At 38.0% G+C, this 20,573-nt stretch overlaps 1 protein-coding gene across 1 annotated transcript; it reads left to right on the forward strand.

The window, feature by feature from the left end:
* Positions 1–268: 268 nt before the first annotated feature.
* On the forward strand, positions 269–19,770 carry LOC121866710 (exosome complex exonuclease RRP42-like). The gene is made up of 6 exons (XM_042366418.1): positions 269–464; positions 11,892–12,088; positions 13,294–13,459; positions 15,031–15,225; positions 19,068–19,226; positions 19,507–19,770. Exons 1-6 carry the CDS (start codon positions 408–410, stop codon positions 19,603–19,605), a joined length of 873 nt encoding a protein of 290 aa, XP_042222352.1. The 5' UTR covers positions 269–407; the 3' UTR covers positions 19,606–19,770.
* The last annotated feature ends 803 nt before the right edge of the window (positions 19,771–20,573 follow it).

Genomic DNA, 20,573 nt, shown 5'->3' on the forward strand with positions numbered 1-20,573 from the left:
ATAAATTTGTTAAACAAAAAAAATGACGTGATAAGTACAGTAAAGAACAAGAAAAACAAAACAGAACTAACTAAAACATATATACAGGAGGTAATACCTTCTGTATTAAATACACGAAAGCGCACAATATTGTAATTGTCTTTTTCCCGTGGGTTGTACAAGTTTATACATGATTGTCGTGCTTTGAACTTTTTAAATGTCTGGGGTATTTGTACTTTTTAGTAAATCCGAGAAAGAATTGTAAAAATAATAAAATGACTGGCTCACAAACACAGTCGGATTGTTATGGCGAACGTTGTCTAATGTTTGTATTGTTTTGATCACGTTGTTGCCCTTTTTTTAAATAAATAAGCGAATATAGTAAAAGAAGATATTTCCTGACACTACTGTTGGAACTAGCAATAAGGATGACAGACATTAACCTTAGTGATGCAGAAAAAAGATATATTGTAGATGGAGTTAAGGTAAATATTGTATACGTACTGTTATTGATGACTGGCAGTTGCCTTGGCACTGTCAATGGTGAGATGTCTCTAGACGAGCATTGGCTCTCTCAGACTTTAGGCCTCGAGAACAATCGTTGGTTAATATTCGTCCATTGCCTGTCTGCTGGTTCCCGCCATGTTTACCTAGGTTATACTCACTTAAAGGCAGTTGTCTCTTCATTTCCTCCTCTTCCTTGTAAGTTAGGTTAGGTTAAGTAGTTTGGTTCTTTTGGTATGAGAATAGGTTTTAATTGGTATTATTGCGTTTACACACCGTTTATTCCTACCCCTAATCTATTATCGTATTCGAATAAGACGTCTAATTATGAGATAATTTTCATCTATTACACTACCGGCGGAAATGTATAATAACGGAGATAGCATATACAAAATTTTCTCTATTTTCTTCCATTAATCTTCCTCCATTATCGCCTGCCTCACCTCCAACACTGCGCGTCTCCATAAATCATCACGTGCATGCGTTCCCGTACACATCACGCAGCCAATCAAAAGCGCTTTTGCTTTTGGAACTAATTAAAATGATTTTGGGTTTAATTTGGAGTATATTTGGCCCAATCAAATTCGAGTTTTATTTTGGGTTTCATATTTTGAAATTCAAGTTCAGTTCCGACCATGGAAGTCTGCAATGGGTGTCACTTAAAGTATATGGAGCTGATTGCGAGTTTTTGGGGAAAAAAAACGTAGAAACTATAGCATTTTTTTTTATCTAATGGTGTTCTTCCAACCTCAGTAAAGTGTACTAAGAGCAAGACAATGTAAATATCGCAAAGACCAACATATGTGGCATTGGGTAAGAATCCCAGAATGCAACGACAAACAAGAACCAGGCCAATAAGGTAAGAAATAGGTGATTCCAGCATATGGTGAGAGTCAGTTAAGTTAGGTTTGGTTATTGTTTTTCCAGTGTTTTTTGGTGTATTTTGCCATAATTTTTTTTCGGAAAATGTCCAACGAAAAAAAATAGAAAAACCCGGCTAATTTCCGCCCTAAATGAAGGTCATATTCGGTCTAAACACACAAAAATACACTAGAAAAATATATTTTTGGACTTTCTAACAGTGAACAGTGTGACAATGCAAATTTACCTTTTATTTTGTGTTTTTTGTTGTGTTTTACTCAAATCTGGGTAAATTTGCTTAAGCGCACCACACTGTTAGAAAGTGAAAAATATATTTTTCTAGTGTATTTGTGTGTGTTTGGACCGAATATGACCTTCATTTAGGGCGGAAATTAGCCATATTTTTTTTATCGATTTTTTTTTTGTGGGACGTTTCCCGAAAAAAAAAATGGCTAAACTAATAAAAAATACACTTAAAAACATTAGAAAAACAAAAACCAAACCAAACTTAACCTAACTGACTCTCACCATATGATGGAATCACCTATTTCTTACCTTATTGCCGTCTCTTCTTTGTCTTTGGGATAAGGGACGAGTTAGGACAACGCCACATATGTTGGTTTTTGCGATATTTACATTCAGTCTTGCACTTATGACACTTTACTGAGGTCGGGAGAACACCATGCGATCAAAAATATGCTACAGTTTCTTCGTTTTTTCCTCAAAACTCGCAATCAGCTCCATATAACTGAAGTGACACCCATCACAGACTTCCATGGTCGGAAATGAATATGAATAGGGAAATATGAGAGACCCAAAATAAAAATCGATTTTGATTGGGCTGAAAATACCGCGAATTAAACCAAAAATCATTTTAATTGGTTGCCAAAAAAAAAATGCTTTTGATTGGCCGCGTGACGTGTATGGGAACGCAATGCGGGTGATGATTTATGAAGGAGACATGCAGTGTGGGAGGTGAGGTAGGAGATACTGGCTGAAGATTAATGGAAGAAAATAGAGAAAATTTTGGACACGCTATCTCTGTTATTATACATTTGCGACAGTAAGGTAATAGTTTATGAAAATTATCTTATAATTAGACGTCTTATTCGAATATGATAATAGATTAGTGGTTGGAATGTGTGGTGTGAAAATGCAATATTGCCCAAATCTGACCTTTATTTTTGTGCCAATTATCTGTTTCTGTTAATTTTTTACAAAAACCGCTAATTTGTACAAGAAATGAAGAGTCAGATTTGAGTAAAACGCACCGAAAAACTTAAAAAAAAACAATTCTCGCACCAAAACCTGATAACAGCCCATTGACGAATATTTACCCAATTGTTGGACCTAATCGTATTCACGTAAGGGTGATTGGTAGGAAGGATGATTAATGGGTATTTTAGAAAGTTCACACAACATTCGTACCCCAAATCTTTTATAATATTCGAAAAAGATGTCTAATTTTAAGTTAATTTTCTTCTACAGGTATTACATTACCGTCGGAAATGTATAATAACGGAGATAGCGCATGCCAAATCTTTCTCCATTTAATTCCATTAATCTTCAGCCATTATCACCTACCTGACCACCCACTCAGCATGTTCCCTTCATAAATCGTCATGCGCATGCTTTCCTGTACAAGCCACGTGGCCAATCAAAAGCGGTTTTTTTTTCCCACCAATTAAAATGAATTGTGGTTTCTGCTTTTAAAATTTGTGGTATTTTTTGCCCAATCAGATTCGATTGTGATTTTGGGTCTCTCATGCTTTGAAATTTGAATTCATTTCCGACCATGGAAGTCTGCGATTGGTGTCATTTCAATTATATGGAGTTAATCTGCGCGTTTTGGGGAAAAAACGAACAAGCAATAATTTTTTTTAGATCTCATGGTGTTCTCCCGACCACAGTAAAGATTCTAATTTGGAATAAGTTAAGAAATAACAGTGATTCCCTCATATGATGAGAGTTGGGTTACGTAAAAACACCATGAAAGTTAGGTCAGGTCAGGTCAGGTCAGGTCAGGTTAGGTTAGGTTAGGTTAGGTTAGATTAGATTAGATTAGGCTTTGTTAGGTTAGGGTAGATCAGGTTAGGTTAAGTCAGGTTAGGTTATGTCAGGTTAGGTTAGGTTAGCTCATCCAAAAAAAGGTTAGGTTTGTATGGTTTTCTCGTGTTTTTTGGTGTATTTTGTATTCACTTGGCCATGATTTTTGTCGGAAAATGATCCACCCAAAACCCCGGTTTCCAACAAGATCCTCTATCATGTTTGGGGTAGAAGGGGCGATAACTAAAAAACAGACAATTTCTGATGGAAATCAAGGTCAGAACCAATCAAAACACACAAAAAAGCACTAGAAAACATGGTTTTGACTTTCCAACACAGTTGTGTGAACTACTATAAATTTACCGATTTATGTCTTCGGGAAAGGTAAGAGCCTAATCTCTTGGGAACTAGCCTTGGGTGCCAGTGAAGTCGGCCCTTGGTGGATTTGGCCCACTGATCTCGGCCCAGTTACAGCAGTGACCTCGGCCCATTTCGGCAATCTCAGCTCACATCCTATGTGGGCCTAGGTCAACAATGATATTAACCCGTCAGGATTTAAATATGAGGCTGTTTTTTCTAGTTATAAGGAAAGATAATATATTTTTTTATAGAAGTCCCTTACCCTAATATATATACCATTATTACATTTTCTGTGCTGCCATTCATTACAGAAATCACACTTTACGTAGTGCTTCTTGTCGGTTTTGAACTTCGATTCACAAGCAATTCGGTTCACAAAATTAGAAGATTACTTATTTAATATCGGGCTGACACCTCATTTCTACCACCACTGCTCACAAGCGGAAGTCACCAGCAATGGCTTCGAGCAATACCTGCGTTGCTTGTGAATTGGAAGTGTTCTGACCTCACTAGGGGAAAGGTCACGGCAGGGTTAGCTCCGGAGGGATAATTATCAGATATGGCCAGTGCTATGTGCGGTCTTGGGTATGAGAGTTTGTTGACCAAACTGGGGTGGTCCATTGAAGAATTGGCGAGGGCCACGTTGGAGAACCTGAAATTAAGGAAAGAGCTGGCGAAGTTAAAAGGAGAGGCTGGACGAGTAAAGCCAGTGTCTGACGAAAAATCAAGCGAGTGGAAAATTGTGAGTAGTGGGAAGACAAAGCTGGTGGTGAAGAAGCACACGAAGGATACGACAACAACGACAACAACAGCTAAGTGTACCAACCCGTTCAGTCCCTTGATAGACGAATTGGACGTTAGTACAGTCAGGGGCAGGGATGACAAGGAAGGTATAAAAACTTTAATTGTTGGTGACTCACAGGTAAGGTACATGGACAGGGCCTTTTGTGGTAAAAACAAAAATAGGATGAGGGTGTGTTTGCCAGGAGCTGGGGTGGGGGATATAATTGACAGGATGGACAATATCTTGTCTGGTAATGGGAACAAACCCATTATCTGCCTCAGTGCAGGAGGCAATGATATTGGCCGGTGTAGGAGCGAGGAACTTCTTGATAAGTTCAAGGCAGCCATAGATCGTATTAGGACTAAGGGAGGGATCCCTATCATATGCGGTGTCCTGCCTAGAAGGAGAGTTGCAACATTGTCACAGCAGTGTTTTGCCACCGCTTTGGCAGATATTGCAGTCAATATCAGTCCCATCATTGGACACCAGACACCCCTTTGCGGCAGAAGGGACCTTTATGCTAGGGGATGGGGTGCACCTGTTTAGGGATGGAGTAGCAAATTCCTGGCTGGGGTTTCTAGAGGGCAGTTCAAAAAGATATCGTCTTTAAACTGCTAAGAGAACATATGGGCACGGGGTGGAGGAGGACTGCAGTGGAGCGGGTAAAACAAGGCGAAAAGATTAGAAATAGTGTTAGAAATGATGATAAAACTAGGCTTTAGACAGGAGTTTAAAACTAAACGCTGTAAGGGGAGGACTCAGAACACGGCTCAACTTAAATGTATACTACGCTTAACAGTAGAAGTATGAGAAACAAAATGGGATGATATTAGGCCTTGTATAAAATTCTAAGAAATTTATATAATTATTCACTGAAACATGATCAAATCTAGACACACGTGGAATTACCAGCCTAATACCAAATTGTGGGTTACAAACTGTTCCATACCGAGTAGCAGACCAGGCAAGGAGCGAAATAGCACCTATGGTAGGGATAATCTGAAGTGTAAATAACAAGTGAAATAAAAACTGAGAGGAATACAGAAACAACGGATAGAAATTTAAGCGACGGCCAGGAAAAAATTAATCACAGGAGTAATATACAGACCCCAATCTTGATAGAAGGCCAATGAGCTGAGATGAATGCGAGGGTTTATATACACAGCCAAAGTCTGGGTATAGTAGGCGACTTTTGGAATCCTGCCAAATAGATTGGACTGACCCATGGGCAACTTCTGAGAATCAGAGTGATTTTCGAGACTATCCAGGACCCCGTCAACATATGTTCCCAACCTCCAATAATGGGTAAGGCTTATATTGGATTTAGTTCTGTCGGAACAGAGAAAACCCCATTAGCAATGTCGAGGTAGGGAAACTAACTCAAACAGCCATCGCTGGAAGAAATTCTCAACGCGATTGCAGGGCAGACGGAAGAAAATTCCACAAGTACCAGATTTCAGGAAGGGTGTCCCTGACAGTTTAAAGAGGCAGCTGAGAGAGGGGTGTTAGCCACGTGAACCTGGACAGATGACAATTTACCTGATAACTTAGATTCTGAGATTGCCGAAATCTACCTAATAATTCTAAATAGTGAGTTACTTAATGCACAAAGGCAGAAACAGCCCATACAAAAACAAACTCAGATCAGACAACAATGGTTCTGAAATGGATAAATAATTATTTAAAAGAACACATTAGCCAAAGGAAAGCTTATAGGTAAATGATAAAACCGGCAAAATTCACCGATTCGCTATTATAGGTATTATGTAGAAGAAAAACCGAGGATAAGGAAAGCAAAGAGGAATAATGAGGCAAGGATAGCAAGGGAGGCTAAGACAAACCTCTGCAAAGGATTCTACCAAAATGTATCAAACTAAACACGAAAAGATTGGACCAATACTAACAGACTCAAGTAGCTCACTGATAATTTATGGAGAAATGGAGAGCAATAATTTGAATAAATATTTTCTCAACAAAGCTTTCACCACTGCAAAAGCTCAAACATGATACCGAGGCACCGACTCTATTCAGAGATAGTAAAGAAAACAACTAAGGGAGATAGTAGTGACTAGCAATCACTGTTAGTAAGTAAATAGACAAAATTGGGAAGTCGGTCAAGTCACTCCGTCCCGATGAGATATTTGCCAGAGTATTAAAGGAATGTAAGGAAGAGCTTAGGGGTATGCCCTTAGCAAAGTTTGGTTAATATGTCCTAAAAACAGGTGTAGTACTAGAATCCTGGAGGATAGCTAATGTAATACCTGATTTCAAGAAGGGGAGACTACCATCCTCTAACTACCGCCCAATCAGTCTAACATCAATAGTAGGGTAAAATTACTGAAGCAATCATTTTCAAACTCTATTCGGAATCACCTGGAGAAGCATCGACAGATCAATGATTCTCAGCATGGCTTCGTCATGGATGTTCTTGCTCAACTAATCTATTAATGATTCTTTTTCACGGCCAATCGGTGACGAAAGGAATAAGAGGTAAAAAGAGCCTGACTTTGGGGCAGTCGGCAGGTCTCTACCTAGTACCGCTGAATTAGGAAAGGAAGCTCATGGCATCAAAGGTGACATCCTTAAATGATTAGGGCGGTTACAGGACAGAAAACAGCGAGACATTAACGCACTAAGTCCCATGGAGCAACGGGCCACAAGTGGAGTTCTCAAGGCTCAGTACTTAACCATTATTGTTTATTATATACAAACTAATAATAGATATCGGCATAGACAGTAAATATATGTAAACTGTTTGGCGACACTCAAAATAGGACGGGTTATCAACCTGACGAGGACTCGCAAACCACAGAAGATCTAAACAAATTTTTCGAATGGTCTGAAAATGGCAGATGAAATTCAACGTCAATAAATGTAAAAGCATCAGTAGCAGGAGATAAAGAAACGTTAGTATACCAGATGAACAACGATGTGCCAGCAGAGAACTTACTGCTAGAGAGACGAGGAGTAATGATAAGTAGGAACCTTGGGCCAAGTAAACAATGTGTTTTTGCTCTGTGTCAAGGCTAATAAAGTACTTAACAAGGGCAAAGGAGTGCGTTTACAAGACTAGCGAGGTCATCCTAAAACTGTATCTTTTGCTCTTGTGAGGACCACACTGGATTATTTAGTTCAGTTCTGGCTCACCTGTGACATGGAATGGAGTTATAGGAATCTCGGAAAAGAATTCAGAGGAGAATGGAAAAGATCACCAATCCCGGCATTAGGAACCTTGAGTATAGAGACAGGTTAAAGCATCTATCTCTGTACTCCTCGAGAGACGAGAGGGCGAAAAGGCACTATAGGAGGTGTATAAGGGAAGACAGGGCTAAACAAAGGGGACACATGCCAAAGGTACTAAATTATCTAAATCCAGGAGCGAACTCTTGCAGAATAATGGTTTTAAATTAGACAATTTAGATTTAGAGGCGTGAAATAGGTAAACACTGGTTTGAAACAGAGTAGTGGATGAATGGAACAAGTTACCAAATATCACTCGAATACGCTGAATTGCTTCAAACATAGGTTGGATGCTCATATGAGCAATAGGGGTTGGGTGTAAACGGGACTGCCCAGTATGGGCCAATAGGCCCGCTGCAGTTTCCTCCATTCTTATGTTCTTATGTTCTTAAGTGTGACACTGTCAAGACGCGCTACAGTGCAACTTCTGTAATGCATGGCAGCACAGAAAATGCAATACCTGTACAGGGATATTAGGACACTTCTATCAAAAAATGGCTAAAGGACAAGCGGATCTACCAAACTGGAAATGCTCAAGGTATGAAGCTGAGGTGTATAACACAGCTCAGAACACTACAACCCTAGATGAACCAGACCCCATCAACGAGTCTTTGCTGGTTGATCCGAAACCCAACACAGCGCCTGCAGTGGACCAAGACACGCACAAAGTCAGCTACAAGATTATTGAAGCAACTTCAATACCTGGTGGAGATAAAATTTTCGATTCCAGCGGTTATTCATGTACAGTCAAGAAGAAATGTGGAGATGTTCTTAATGATCCAGACTGATTAACTGTGCAGCATCTGTTTGTCAGATCGGTGACCAGTTCATTCCTGGACCCCAAGACCACATTCATCAGGCAAGCTTGGGATCAGATGTTGCTACTTCCATTGCATTGCAAGCAAAACTAACTGCAAATCAACAAGTCATTCACTTCAGCTGCAGACATTGCCTCTGGAGTTTTGCAAGAATGTCTTCCCTCAGGACCCTGTAGTGCAATTAAGTCAGTTGAATATGTTGTTCACAATGCAAACTATTACTGCTGTAAGCACCGTCCAAAACATCCAAAGAATCTGGACTTTGAAGTGGAGTCACAACACATTGCCGAGAATTTCTTACGTGGTGACATTTGGGTTGATGACGCACACCACTTAATTTTTGCAGCATATGACCAACTTCAACTGCTCACCAGCGCAAAGACATGGTACTGTATGCTGATGCCATGTTCCACGTACAGTACTAGTTAGAAAACCTTTCTATCAGTTATTCAATATCCATGTGTTTGTACGCTATGAAGAAGCAACAAAACAGCTCCCATCATACAGTGTATTATGTCTCGTCGCTGGAAAAAAGACTACTGTATGTTTATGTGATTAAAGCCATCACTGATATGATTCCCAGTGAACCACGTGTGGAGAAAATTGTGATGGACTTTGAGAAAGCTCTGTGGCGTGCTACAAGTTCTGTGCTTCCGACTGCTGAAATAAAAGGGTGTGTATTCCATTTTACTCAAGCACTCTTCTGGAAAATACAAGAACTTGGATTGCAAACTTCGTACTCATTAGATGAGGGAACTCACAAGCTGCTTCGGAAGTTCATGACGCTTTGTTTTATTCCAGAACAACATATTCTGTGAATATTCAGGGATTAATAGCATCTGTGACCTCAGGACCACTTCTCGAATTTGCGGAATACACCAAGAAAACATGGATTAACAGTTCTATCTGGCCACCTAAGTCCTGGAGCATTTATAAGCTAAGTGTGAGAACTAACAACAACGTTGAGGGGTGGCATAACCATTTGAAGACGAAAAGGAAGGCACATATGTCCTTTTACATATGTTTCAGCTCCTACATGATGAAGCAACTTTAGTAACTCCTCAGATTCTTCTCGTGTTTGAGGGAAAACGGAAGCGGTACCAACGCCAAACCTACAAACAACTACAAGCAATGGTCTTCTCCGTATGGGAAGATTATGAAAATAGTGGGCGAAGCACCCTGCAACGTCTCTGCAATAGCCTAAAAAAGCTTGACAGTTAATACCATTGTTGACATCGGCCCATCCTATGTGAGGCCGAGATTACCGAAATGGACCAAGATCATCACTGTAACTGGGCCAAAGTCACCAAGAACCAACTTTACTTGTACTCAGTAGCCTTTATTATGAAGATGGTAAAATTTTAGTTAAGGTCATTCCTTTATGTAAATATTCAGACTATGTTTTTTCGACTGTTTTTGACGTGTTTTGAATGATTCCTATCGGAAATCACTAGTTTTTGAGAACCCCTCTTATCTAATGGTAGTGGGGAAGCCCCAGTGGGAACCTGGGGTTTTGTGTGGGGGAAAATCACAAAAACTGGGTATTTCAGACATATGAAGATTCAAATACGTAGTTCAAAATACATTAATAACCATCGGAAAAGCAGAGTTTGGATACCGGGTATCTAACCTAACCTAATGTAACTACTGATGCCAATACAGTAGTTAAATTCCTAAGATTCCCCAGCTAAAAACTTAACCCTCTTACCAGTTGAACTTATCAGATGAGTTTATTAGATTTTCACTTCTCTAATTACTATTAGCTCTCTTCAACTCCTTATCCTTCAACCTTAGTGTTCTTTATTCTGATGTACACTCTTTAAAAAAAGTATCTTTCATGAGGGGTCCAATAAATTTTGAACTGAACAATCTTCGGAGATATAACCCCCACCCCCCTCTTAACCTAACCGGGGAAACCAGAAGGACCTGACCTAACCACCTATCTAGGGGATGGAGCCCCCTTGAACCTCCAGGTGTGTAAACTAAACCTAACCTAATGTAACTTTACCTAACCAAAACTTACCTTAATTAACAGATGGAGGAGGATAAAGAGTTGCCACTTAGAGAAGGAAGTGGTGCAGTATGGTGTTATGAACTTTATGTTGAGCCTGGAACATGTACCAAACAAAATATTGGTGGTAATGCTCTTTCTTGATGCTGGCACAAAGGAGAAAGCCATTAGACCTAAAGATGTCAATAGCTGCTGCACCCTTTACAGATTGAAGCCGGTATTATTGCATAAGTCACCTGGTATTGAATTTTGATAATTTTATGGTAGCAGTTAATAGTTTAGACAATTATAAAACACTTTTCTTCTATGACATTTCTTTTGCAAATGACTTACATATGCTGGGGGTCCAGGGGGGTGGACCCCCCCGCATTTAGGAGGTTAAGTTAGGACTTTTGTGAGAGTAATGCTATACAGGTAAAAGAAAAGTGTCTTAGAATTGTCTAAACTATTGATTGCAACCATAAAATTTTCAAAATTTAATACCGGGTGACTTACTATGTAAATTTACCCATCTTCCCACTAATTCAAATTCACGTGACACTGAGACTTGTGCTGATTGGCTGAGTTAGAAATAAACAAAAAATATACCAGTACCTGTGAACTTGTATACTTTATTAAGTAAAATAAAAAAGTGAAAATACTATAATGTGAAAACTATAAATTTCCATCAGAAGTGCTATAGAATAAAGTATTGGTTGTTTATTTATTTATTTAGTTTATTTTTTATTTTGTTGCTCTAGCTCCCAATATAACAATCAATATCAAGTTCTGTGAATGGTCACTATGGAATAATAACCACAAAAAATAGTTTAATTTATTACGTTTCCTTCGCAAATTTAAATCACGCTGATTGACGGGACATAATTACGCGAGTAAGATGTAAACAGTGTCTCCTGCCAAAATGTACTGTACTTTCTTTAGACAAATGGAAAACTCCAAAAACTCAAGAAGGAAAAATTTGCAAAGGAAATGTAGTACAGTAAAGTATTTTTGTGGTTATTATGTAGGTATGAAATGTCATTTCCATTCAGTAACTTGAGAAAGTATGTGCATGTATGCTAGATTAAATATGGTGTGTAGCTTTGTATCATATATCAAGACACATTTTTATTTTTATTTTTTAACTTTACTTATCAGTTATAGCTCTGTTTACCTTAGAAATTGTATTAATTTTTTCCTTCCCTGGTCTTGAAGAGATAAGATGTTTAAAACGTATTATTTGTTGAGGTTCTCAATTTTTCTCCTCCAGTCTTCTATCATTTAATAATTAAAAATATTTTGTCAACAGTTGGGAATTCGTGTGGATGGTCGAGATCGACTGGATTATCGACAACTTGAAATAGAAACCAGTGTAGTTTCTACAGCTAATGGTTCAGCCCGAGTGAGGCTTGACCATACAGATGTCCTAATTACAGTCAAAATGGAGATGGAACCACCATTAATAGACCAGCCTAGAAATGGAAAACTTTACTTCTTTGTAAACTGGTATGTTGTGTATGGTATGACCTGATGCCCTTCTGCTGTATGGTTGTTTCTCAGCATCAATGCCATTGGGTTGAGACTCAGAAGACCCTTAACTTTGGTGGCTAGGGACTATAGTCTTGTAATTCTCCATTTCTACCTATCCCAACTTAAAATGACAGTTACCCTTAAAAGGCATGTGATCTGATTGGAGCTGTGCCACACTAGCATAATGCACTTTTTGTCTTGGCTTGTGTAAGTACCACCATCTTGAATTCATGGTTCAATCCTTTATTTCATTTATTGTTTAGTTATGAGCCACTATCTGCAATGAGTTATTGTCAATGGTAGTATTATTGTGAAGGTAAGGAATATGTCTGTCCTTTGTTTATATAATTTTACAAAGGTTATATAATGTTGTTAACAGTCTATCCAGGTTGGCAATTCGTGGCCATTTTGAGACTCAAACCCCTGTGAATTTTAAGGGCATGCTGTAGTATACTTAAGTGCTGCACTGTTTACTGTTTATGTAGTGTTCCCCCCCTGTCACCTACCATTCCCCTGTGTCTCCTACCATGCCTCTGTCGCCTTCAACACTGGTCAACAACAGTTTAAATTTATGCTTACCGGGTACATCCCATAATTAATGCTAATTATGCTTGCTTTATATGTCTACTTTATTTTCTTGGTTGACAGTCTGAACAACGGAGATATATCAAGGGGAGATGGAAGTTTTTGTAGGGTGGCTGGTCCCTAACCTCCCATTTTTTTTTTTATTCATAGGGGATTAATTGCTTCGAAAAACGTTGATTCACTATCCATTGACTTTTCACAGTCCATATATGTGTCGTTTATCAGGGTATACCTGTACCTGTATTTCTTACTTGTTTCATCCTGTTCACTTCACTGATTGATTTAAGCATTTCATTTCAGTTTTTTCTCTTGCTTAATTGTCCATACCTATTCATTAATATCTGCTGAATGATTTCCTTGCACATCTTTGCTTCCTTTAAATCCATTAATGCATTGCTCTCGTTCCACATTGTATATTTCTTTGATCGGTCACCTGCTATATACATTATACTCTCTATTACTGCAGATTTGTGGATTCTTTTCATTTTTCTTTACTATACGTAGTACATTTGATGACATCAACTTCCAGTTTCCTCTTAGTTAACTTTTCTCTAAGTTATAAATATTAGGTAGACATTTCACATATTTTATTACAGCTCTGCCAATGCTGCTCCAGAGTTTGAAGGCCGTGGGGGTGAGGATTTGGGCACCAGCTTAAGCTCGATGTTGGAAAGGGTGTACTCTTCTCCACATACACTGGATACTTCAAAGCTCTGTGTTGTGCCTGGGAAGTATGTGAAAGGACTGTATGTTGACATTGAGGTAAGTTGAAAATTATTTTGGGGCTCCAAGTAACTTATCATTTAATTTTTTGTTAATATTACTGTATTCGTATATTGATGCACAGTAATTCTTGCACCATTTGTGAAGTTTCTTAAAAAAAAAAAATATTGGATGTTGTCTTATGTATGATTTCACTTAGTTGCAGCACCTATAATATACATACAGTACAAGTAGCATCTTATCCTAACTTTATGGGAGATGCTCCTTTCAACTCATTACAGCCTGATGTTGTCTTCCCTCTGGATATAAAGTTCCTCACTTGTCTGGGGGGATCCTGTGAGGGTAGAGATGAAGCCCTCACGTTTGATGGCTTCCCTTTGTCAAGAAAATTGGTGGTCATTGCACCAGGGGCCTTGAATTTAATAAATTTGGAGGGTGTATGCATTGTGTGTTCTTTCCTGCATAGTTTTGTCAAAGGGAAGGTTAATGTAAAAAGTTTCTTTTTTTTTCAAAGTAGAAGCCTTTTGACTCTTGTGTTCTATTAAAGCTACCATGAGTTATTAAAACACCATGGAATGTTGGATGAAATTTGGGAAGATTAGTTGTTGCAAGGTTTTCAAGAGAACTTAAATGTATTACAGAAGGAATTGAATAAAGAAGAAAACATGAAAGTAGGTCACATAGTCCTGATTGCTCATTATGGGCAGTGTAGATAAAGCACCTTGAATACTTTGCCTTTAAGTACACAAGGAGACAAGTGTGACCAACACTGCACTCAATCACCTAAACTTCTCCAACTATATGCTGTAGTCAGGTACCTGTTCATAGCTCAATGCTCTGAGTGTGACCAATTAATTCTTAGAATAAGAGGCATGTGCTGTATCCACTTTGCTGCTACTCTCCTAGTTAAGAATGAAAGAGGGAATATACTACAGACAGTGAAAGAGGGGATATACTACAGACAGTGAAAGAGGGGATATACTACAGACAGTGAAAGAGGGGATATACTACAGACGATAAAGAAAGTAAAAGGTAGAAAAAAGAATATTTTGATCACCTTATATATGTGATGGATGAGAAAGAGATGGAGCTACAGTGTCATGTTTTGGATATAGAAGAATGACTATGAAGGAATAATAATATTAATATGAGAAGTGCAGGACATGCTGTAAGCTTAAGAATGGTAACACTCCAGAAATTTGTAGAAGAACTGGAATTATTAAGGTTGAGAGGAAGAAAAGTAATACTGTATAATGAATGACAATGATGTATAGTTTATGTATGAAAGGGGGAAGAATACCAAAATGATGGCAGAGAGCTTGTATAGTTCACCTGTTTAAAGGGAAAGATGATAGAAATGTATGCCAAAATAATAGGGGAATCAATCTCTTGAGTATAGCAGAGAAAGTGTGTAGTAGAGCAATTACAGTATTGAGAGTTGCTGCTAAAAACAGAAAGGTCATTAGGGATAAAGCAGTCAGGGGTTAGGAAAGAAAGGATGTGTGGATCAAGTGTTGCAACAAGGAATATGGATGAAATTTTTGTAGAGAAGATAATCTGATTTGTACAGTTTTATGTTAACAGATATTTATTAAAGTTATTTTTTCTAGATCTTGGAGTGCGGTGGGAATTTGTTTGATGCAGTGAGTTTAGGCGTGAAAGCAGCACTTTGGGCAACCAAGATGCCAAGAATTTACATCACTGGAGAAGATGGTGGGGAGTTAGAGTTTTCAGTTTCAGACAATCCTTGTGATGTTGACAGAGTTGATGTCTCCAATGCCCCAATTCTTATAACCCATTTAAGAGTAAGTTATATGTTTAGTAATGCTAGTATGTGAGAATGTCTGCACTATATATTAATGATAAAAACTGATCTTATGTGGCAGTCTGAGACAACTGGTAACTCTCATTTGTATGAGTGTATTGTATAGCCTATGGGTTCTTATGAGTGACCTGTGGTATACATCACCACTAAGCACACTAGTGCAGAGTGTTTCATTACCCAGGGAGCATGTAATACCAAGTGATAGGAAGGTACTATCCATCCAGTGTTTTGGTGCAAGCTAGATACTTCACACCTCACTTGGTTGAATCCAGATTTATGGCTTGTCTTGAGGAGCCAGAGAGTGTTGGGTCAAAAGTCAGTGACTACTGAGCTTGATGCATCCATACATAAGTTCTTTTCTCTCACAGAATACTGTTCACACTTATGCTATTCATTTTTATTTTATAGTTATTTATTATATTTCCTATATTTTTAAGAGTAATTACATGATTTTCCCACAACTTTGCCACAGCTGTGGCGACATGTGTTATGTGAATGTGTATGTGACCCATTTTCACTTTCAGTGGAGATGAAGTGGATCACACTTCATACATACATATGACATATATATATATAGACAGTATAGTACAGTGGGGTATGCTATAACGAACATAATTGGTTCCAGAACCTCGTTCGTTATAGCATTCGTTCGTTATAGGATTAATCCGTTCCAGGCCCCCAAATACAACCACCTAACACTGAAAAAATTCTGTGGAAAATGTAAAAAATACGGTACTTTATCTTACCTTAGTGTTATTCAGCATGCAGGTACCCCTAAACACTGGCACATCACTATCACTTCCACTGGGAGTCTTGGCTTTAAGGTCCTCAAACAATTGTCTGGCCTTCTCACAAATTATAGCTTCACTAATGTTACCACCTGCCATTTCTTTCTCCTTTATCCACACTAAGAGTAAATTTTCCATCTCTTCAATCACATTACACTTTGCTTTGCTAAGTCTAAAGATTCCCTTTGCCACTTGCACAGTTTTTAACTCCTCTTTATTCTTCAAAATCGTACATATAGTCGATTTAGTCATCCCATATTCATCACTAAGTTTCGCAATGCTTCTTCCATTCTCACGTTTCTTTATAATTTCTTTCTTAGTTTCAAGGGTTATTAGCTTTCTCACTCGCTTTGGACGACTCATTGTTACAATTGTATACTTGTATAACAAAATAGTTATACAAATAATGCGAATTTCCACATCAAAAGACGAAATTTCAACAATAACAGTGGTGCACTGGCTACACAATGAGACAAAGATGGCGCCTGAAGCTCTTGTTGTGGGTCGCGGTACAACAATATTCATGCGCCAGGCGAAATAGTCCCGTATTCATCCGCGTTCGTTGTAGGAGTTGCGTTCATTATAGCATTCTCAATTTTATAGGTAAAACCGTTCGTTATAGGAATATTCGTAGTAGGATCCGTTCGTTATAGCATACCCCACTGTACAGTCTTCATTATATATGTCAGAGGTGTGTTCCAGATAAATGCGACTTAGGTATAGTGAAACTTTTTATAATGGGTAATTTTTCCCCATGAGAAATAATGTAATTAGGGGTACAGTATTTCCATTTCAACACACTGTTTGATAATTCACAAAGTCTTCTTGTACCCAATCCGTGAATTATCGCATCACCACTGTATACCGTACAGTAAACTCTTCCAATACTGGACTAATTCATGCAAGTCCTCTCTCTTATTGGGAGGATTCCCTTAATTGGCTGGAAGCATGCCACACACTCAATTTTAAGTTCTGATTGGCTGGAAGAATATCACTCCTCAATACTAAGTTATGATTGGTTGGAAGTATACCATGCGCTCAATGCAGACTTCTGATTGCCTGGGTATGTATTCTGCACACACATACACTGCTGAGACTCCCAGAATAAAGTAACAAGGTGAAGAGTAACCTGAAAGGATAAAGGATGAAGTAACAGTACCAATAATTGTTTCAATTAACTAATTTATTAAGAAAAGTCATTTAAGTTAGGTAATGAAGTAACTTTACTTTGTTATCATCCATCTGGGTGTGTGTGTGTGTGTGTGTGTAATAATAATAATAATAATAATAATAATAATAATAATAATAATAATAATAATAATAATAATTAATGGTTTATTGAAAAAGTTCTGCAGCCCAAAGGCTGAAAATATACATTGGACATAAATGACTTATTACATACATTGGTGGTTTAACAAAAGCCTTCATTAAAGAAATGGAAAAGGAACATATAGTGAACATACAGATTAATGTTTACAGTGGAGGTCACGTAGATCTTGTGCGCTGTGGTGTTGAACAGTAACACGTAGTGTAGTAACTCCCTCACAGATGGTGTTATGAGAGGCATCACGTAGTGTAGTAGTTACCTCACAGGTGGTATTATGAGGGGCTTAACGTGGTGTAGTAATTCCCTCACAGATGGTGTTATGAGGGACCTGACATGGTGTAGTAAATTCCCTCACATATGGTGTTATGAGGGGGCTTGATGTGGTGTAGTAGTTCCCTCACAGGTGGTGTTATGAGGGGCAACACATGGTGTAGTAATTCCCTCACAGATGGTGTTATGAGGGGCCTGATGTGGTGTAGTAATTCCCTCACAGATGGTGTTATGAGGGGCTTGATGTGGTGTAGTAGTTCCCTCACAGATGGTGTTATGAGGAACCTCACATGATGCTGCAGCAACTCATTCACTACATGGTGTCGTAGCATCATGGAGACACCATGTGGTTTGGTGTCACAGGACCTCACTCATTCAAGTGAGTGAGGTGTTGTCCCAGGCCTCCCTATCGTGATCAAGAGAGAGAGAGACTTCATTAAGCCGAAACCATTAAGCCGGACAAAATTTGAAAATCTCAATGGACCAAGGTAGATAGATTGCATGATTCACCCACGTTGGTAAACAAAGGGATGCGCTCAGTTATAAATTAGCGTCGCCCGTGATAGCATCACTTCTACTCTATCGCTCCGTTGATTATATTTTATTGCCATTAAGACGTGGCAAACTTTATTGTCAAACTTATTTGATATTGCCAGTAATGTGATTATGTTGTAGGCTGGAGTAGCATACATATTTATTTTATTATTATTGAAAAATTAGACAATAATAATAGCCCCTAAGAAAGTGTTTAGTGTCCGTAAGGGTTTGATTGATTGAAACAGTTTATTTAGCCAGAAAATACAGATACAGAGTCGATAATAATAACACTATTAACATGGCTGAGCCAGTTGAGAGCCAGAGCTCTCTTGTAGGCACCTGATATATACTGTGGTGAGAAGGTTAAGGTTAAAACCTTATCAGTGAACGAAAAGTTAAGGGTGATTGAAAAACTAGAAAAAGGTGCTACTCCCTCGCAAATATGTGCTGAATATGGAATTTCAAAGCAGTTGGTGTTAATATTGTTATTATTATCCACTCTGTATCTATATTTTTCTGGCTAAATAAACTGTTTCAATTCAATTCAATTCAAAGTTGCACAAATGTGCCATGAAATTTAATTTGGACCAGGAAAAATCAAGCATTAAGAGAATGAGGAAGGTTGGAAATGAGGACTTGGAAGAGGTACTTTACTTTGTTTCATTACTTTTTAAATTAATTTTTATTAAAAAAAATTGGATACATTGGTGTTGTACTCGTATTTTTTTTTTAAATAATTTTTTATTTTTTTAAATTTGCTCTAAGGTGGACCTCTTATCCCGGACACCCCTTCCCCCCAATTACTGGGGTAGTCTGCCTTAGCCATGTTTTACTGTACCGTGTTTATATGGATAGAAGTTTCAAGCATTATGGCATGTAACAGTTTCTTCTTTCATTTAGATTACAGAGAATTTGACAGTTGTTGACCCAACCCCAGAAGAAGAATGCTGTGGCCCTGTACAGATTGTGGTTGGTGTTACCCCTAAAGGGTTAATTACAGCAACTCAACAGCTTGGTTCAGGAACATTTACACCACAGACATTAAGTGCTTCCATTAAGGTAAGAAATTTTTATGATCTGTATTTCTTCCTTTTTACACTCATTGGTTTTTCTTCAATAGATACTGAAAGGAAATGTTGTTGTACCTGATTTAAATGATATAGATATGTATAATATATTTGTTCATATCAAAGACATTATCTACCTGTACAACTGTAATTCAGGATTACTTGTGTTCAGTACTTTCTATCACAGAAATACTCTCACATTATAAATTAAAGAAACTAATACATAGTTATAACGAAATGAAACAGGATGTATTTTTCATTCAATATGGCAGAGTGCACGAGATCTTGGAGTCAAGATCCATCAACGACTAATGGAAAAATTGCGACAAGAGGAGAACATCACAGATAGACCAATAAAAGGGTTTCTTTAGCTCTTGATGTATATTTTCAGTCTTTTATGGAAATAATGTTCTTTATAAGACGGTATTACTATGAAAATGTGAATGTAATATCAAGTTGACCATGTTAATGGCAACAAGTTTACTTTGTTAAAAAATATATATTTTTTGTTTTGGCAATAAATAGGTATTGTATTTGATGATTGTTTTTCTGGGTACCTGAAATTAAAAGAAAACAGCGTAAGCTAAGAAGCTGATAGACTTTTACTGATTAAGATGTCATCTAGAAACTTAGATGTGTAATATTCCATAGCCAAGGAAGAGAGACTAGAGCCGCATTTCTTAACCTGGTTGCCTCCCTGAGGGGTGATTTTTCAGTGGGGGGTAGGGACATGGAAGCTCAGGGAAAGTGGTCACTATTATACTGACTCCAAGGTATGTTGGACACACACACACACTGTATGTCTGTACATAAAGAATTATACATGACTCATGTCATCACATTGTTCAGAAAGACAACATTAACTAATTTCTTAAGCTTTTTTTATCACCTGAACAAAACTGAAAAACAATGACTAAAAGCATCACACACACCATTCAATAACAAAGATAAAAACAATCCCTCCAAATATACTAGGGATCTTTATTGAAGTCTGCTCCTGACAGTACAAGTTCCAGCAGGCAACTGACACTTACAAATTGACAGAGGACTGCTGCTAGCCCTGTCCAGTCTACACTCCACCTCACATGCAGTATTCTGTTCTGTTCATTTCATGTTTCAGGCTCTCATGATTTTAGTTGTTTTAGCAATAACAAAGGATTAATTGTTACATACGGTAGCCATTAATTGATCTTGGACACAATAACAATATAGCTACAAAGAATTATCACTTCTTAAAAAATAATCATGCACTTACTGTGAGGAGACATCTTGTGAGGAATGTGTGGGTCTGAGCATAAAGGCATTTAGGATGCTGCAGAAAGCATTAAAGTATGGAGGT

Source organism: Homarus americanus, unplaced genomic scaffold (genome assembly GCF_018991925.1).
Source record: "Homarus americanus isolate GMGI-L3 unplaced genomic scaffold, GMGI_Hamer_2.0 scaffold32583, whole genome shotgun sequence".
Taxonomy (NCBI): domain Eukaryota; kingdom Metazoa; phylum Arthropoda; class Malacostraca; order Decapoda; family Nephropidae; genus Homarus; species Homarus americanus.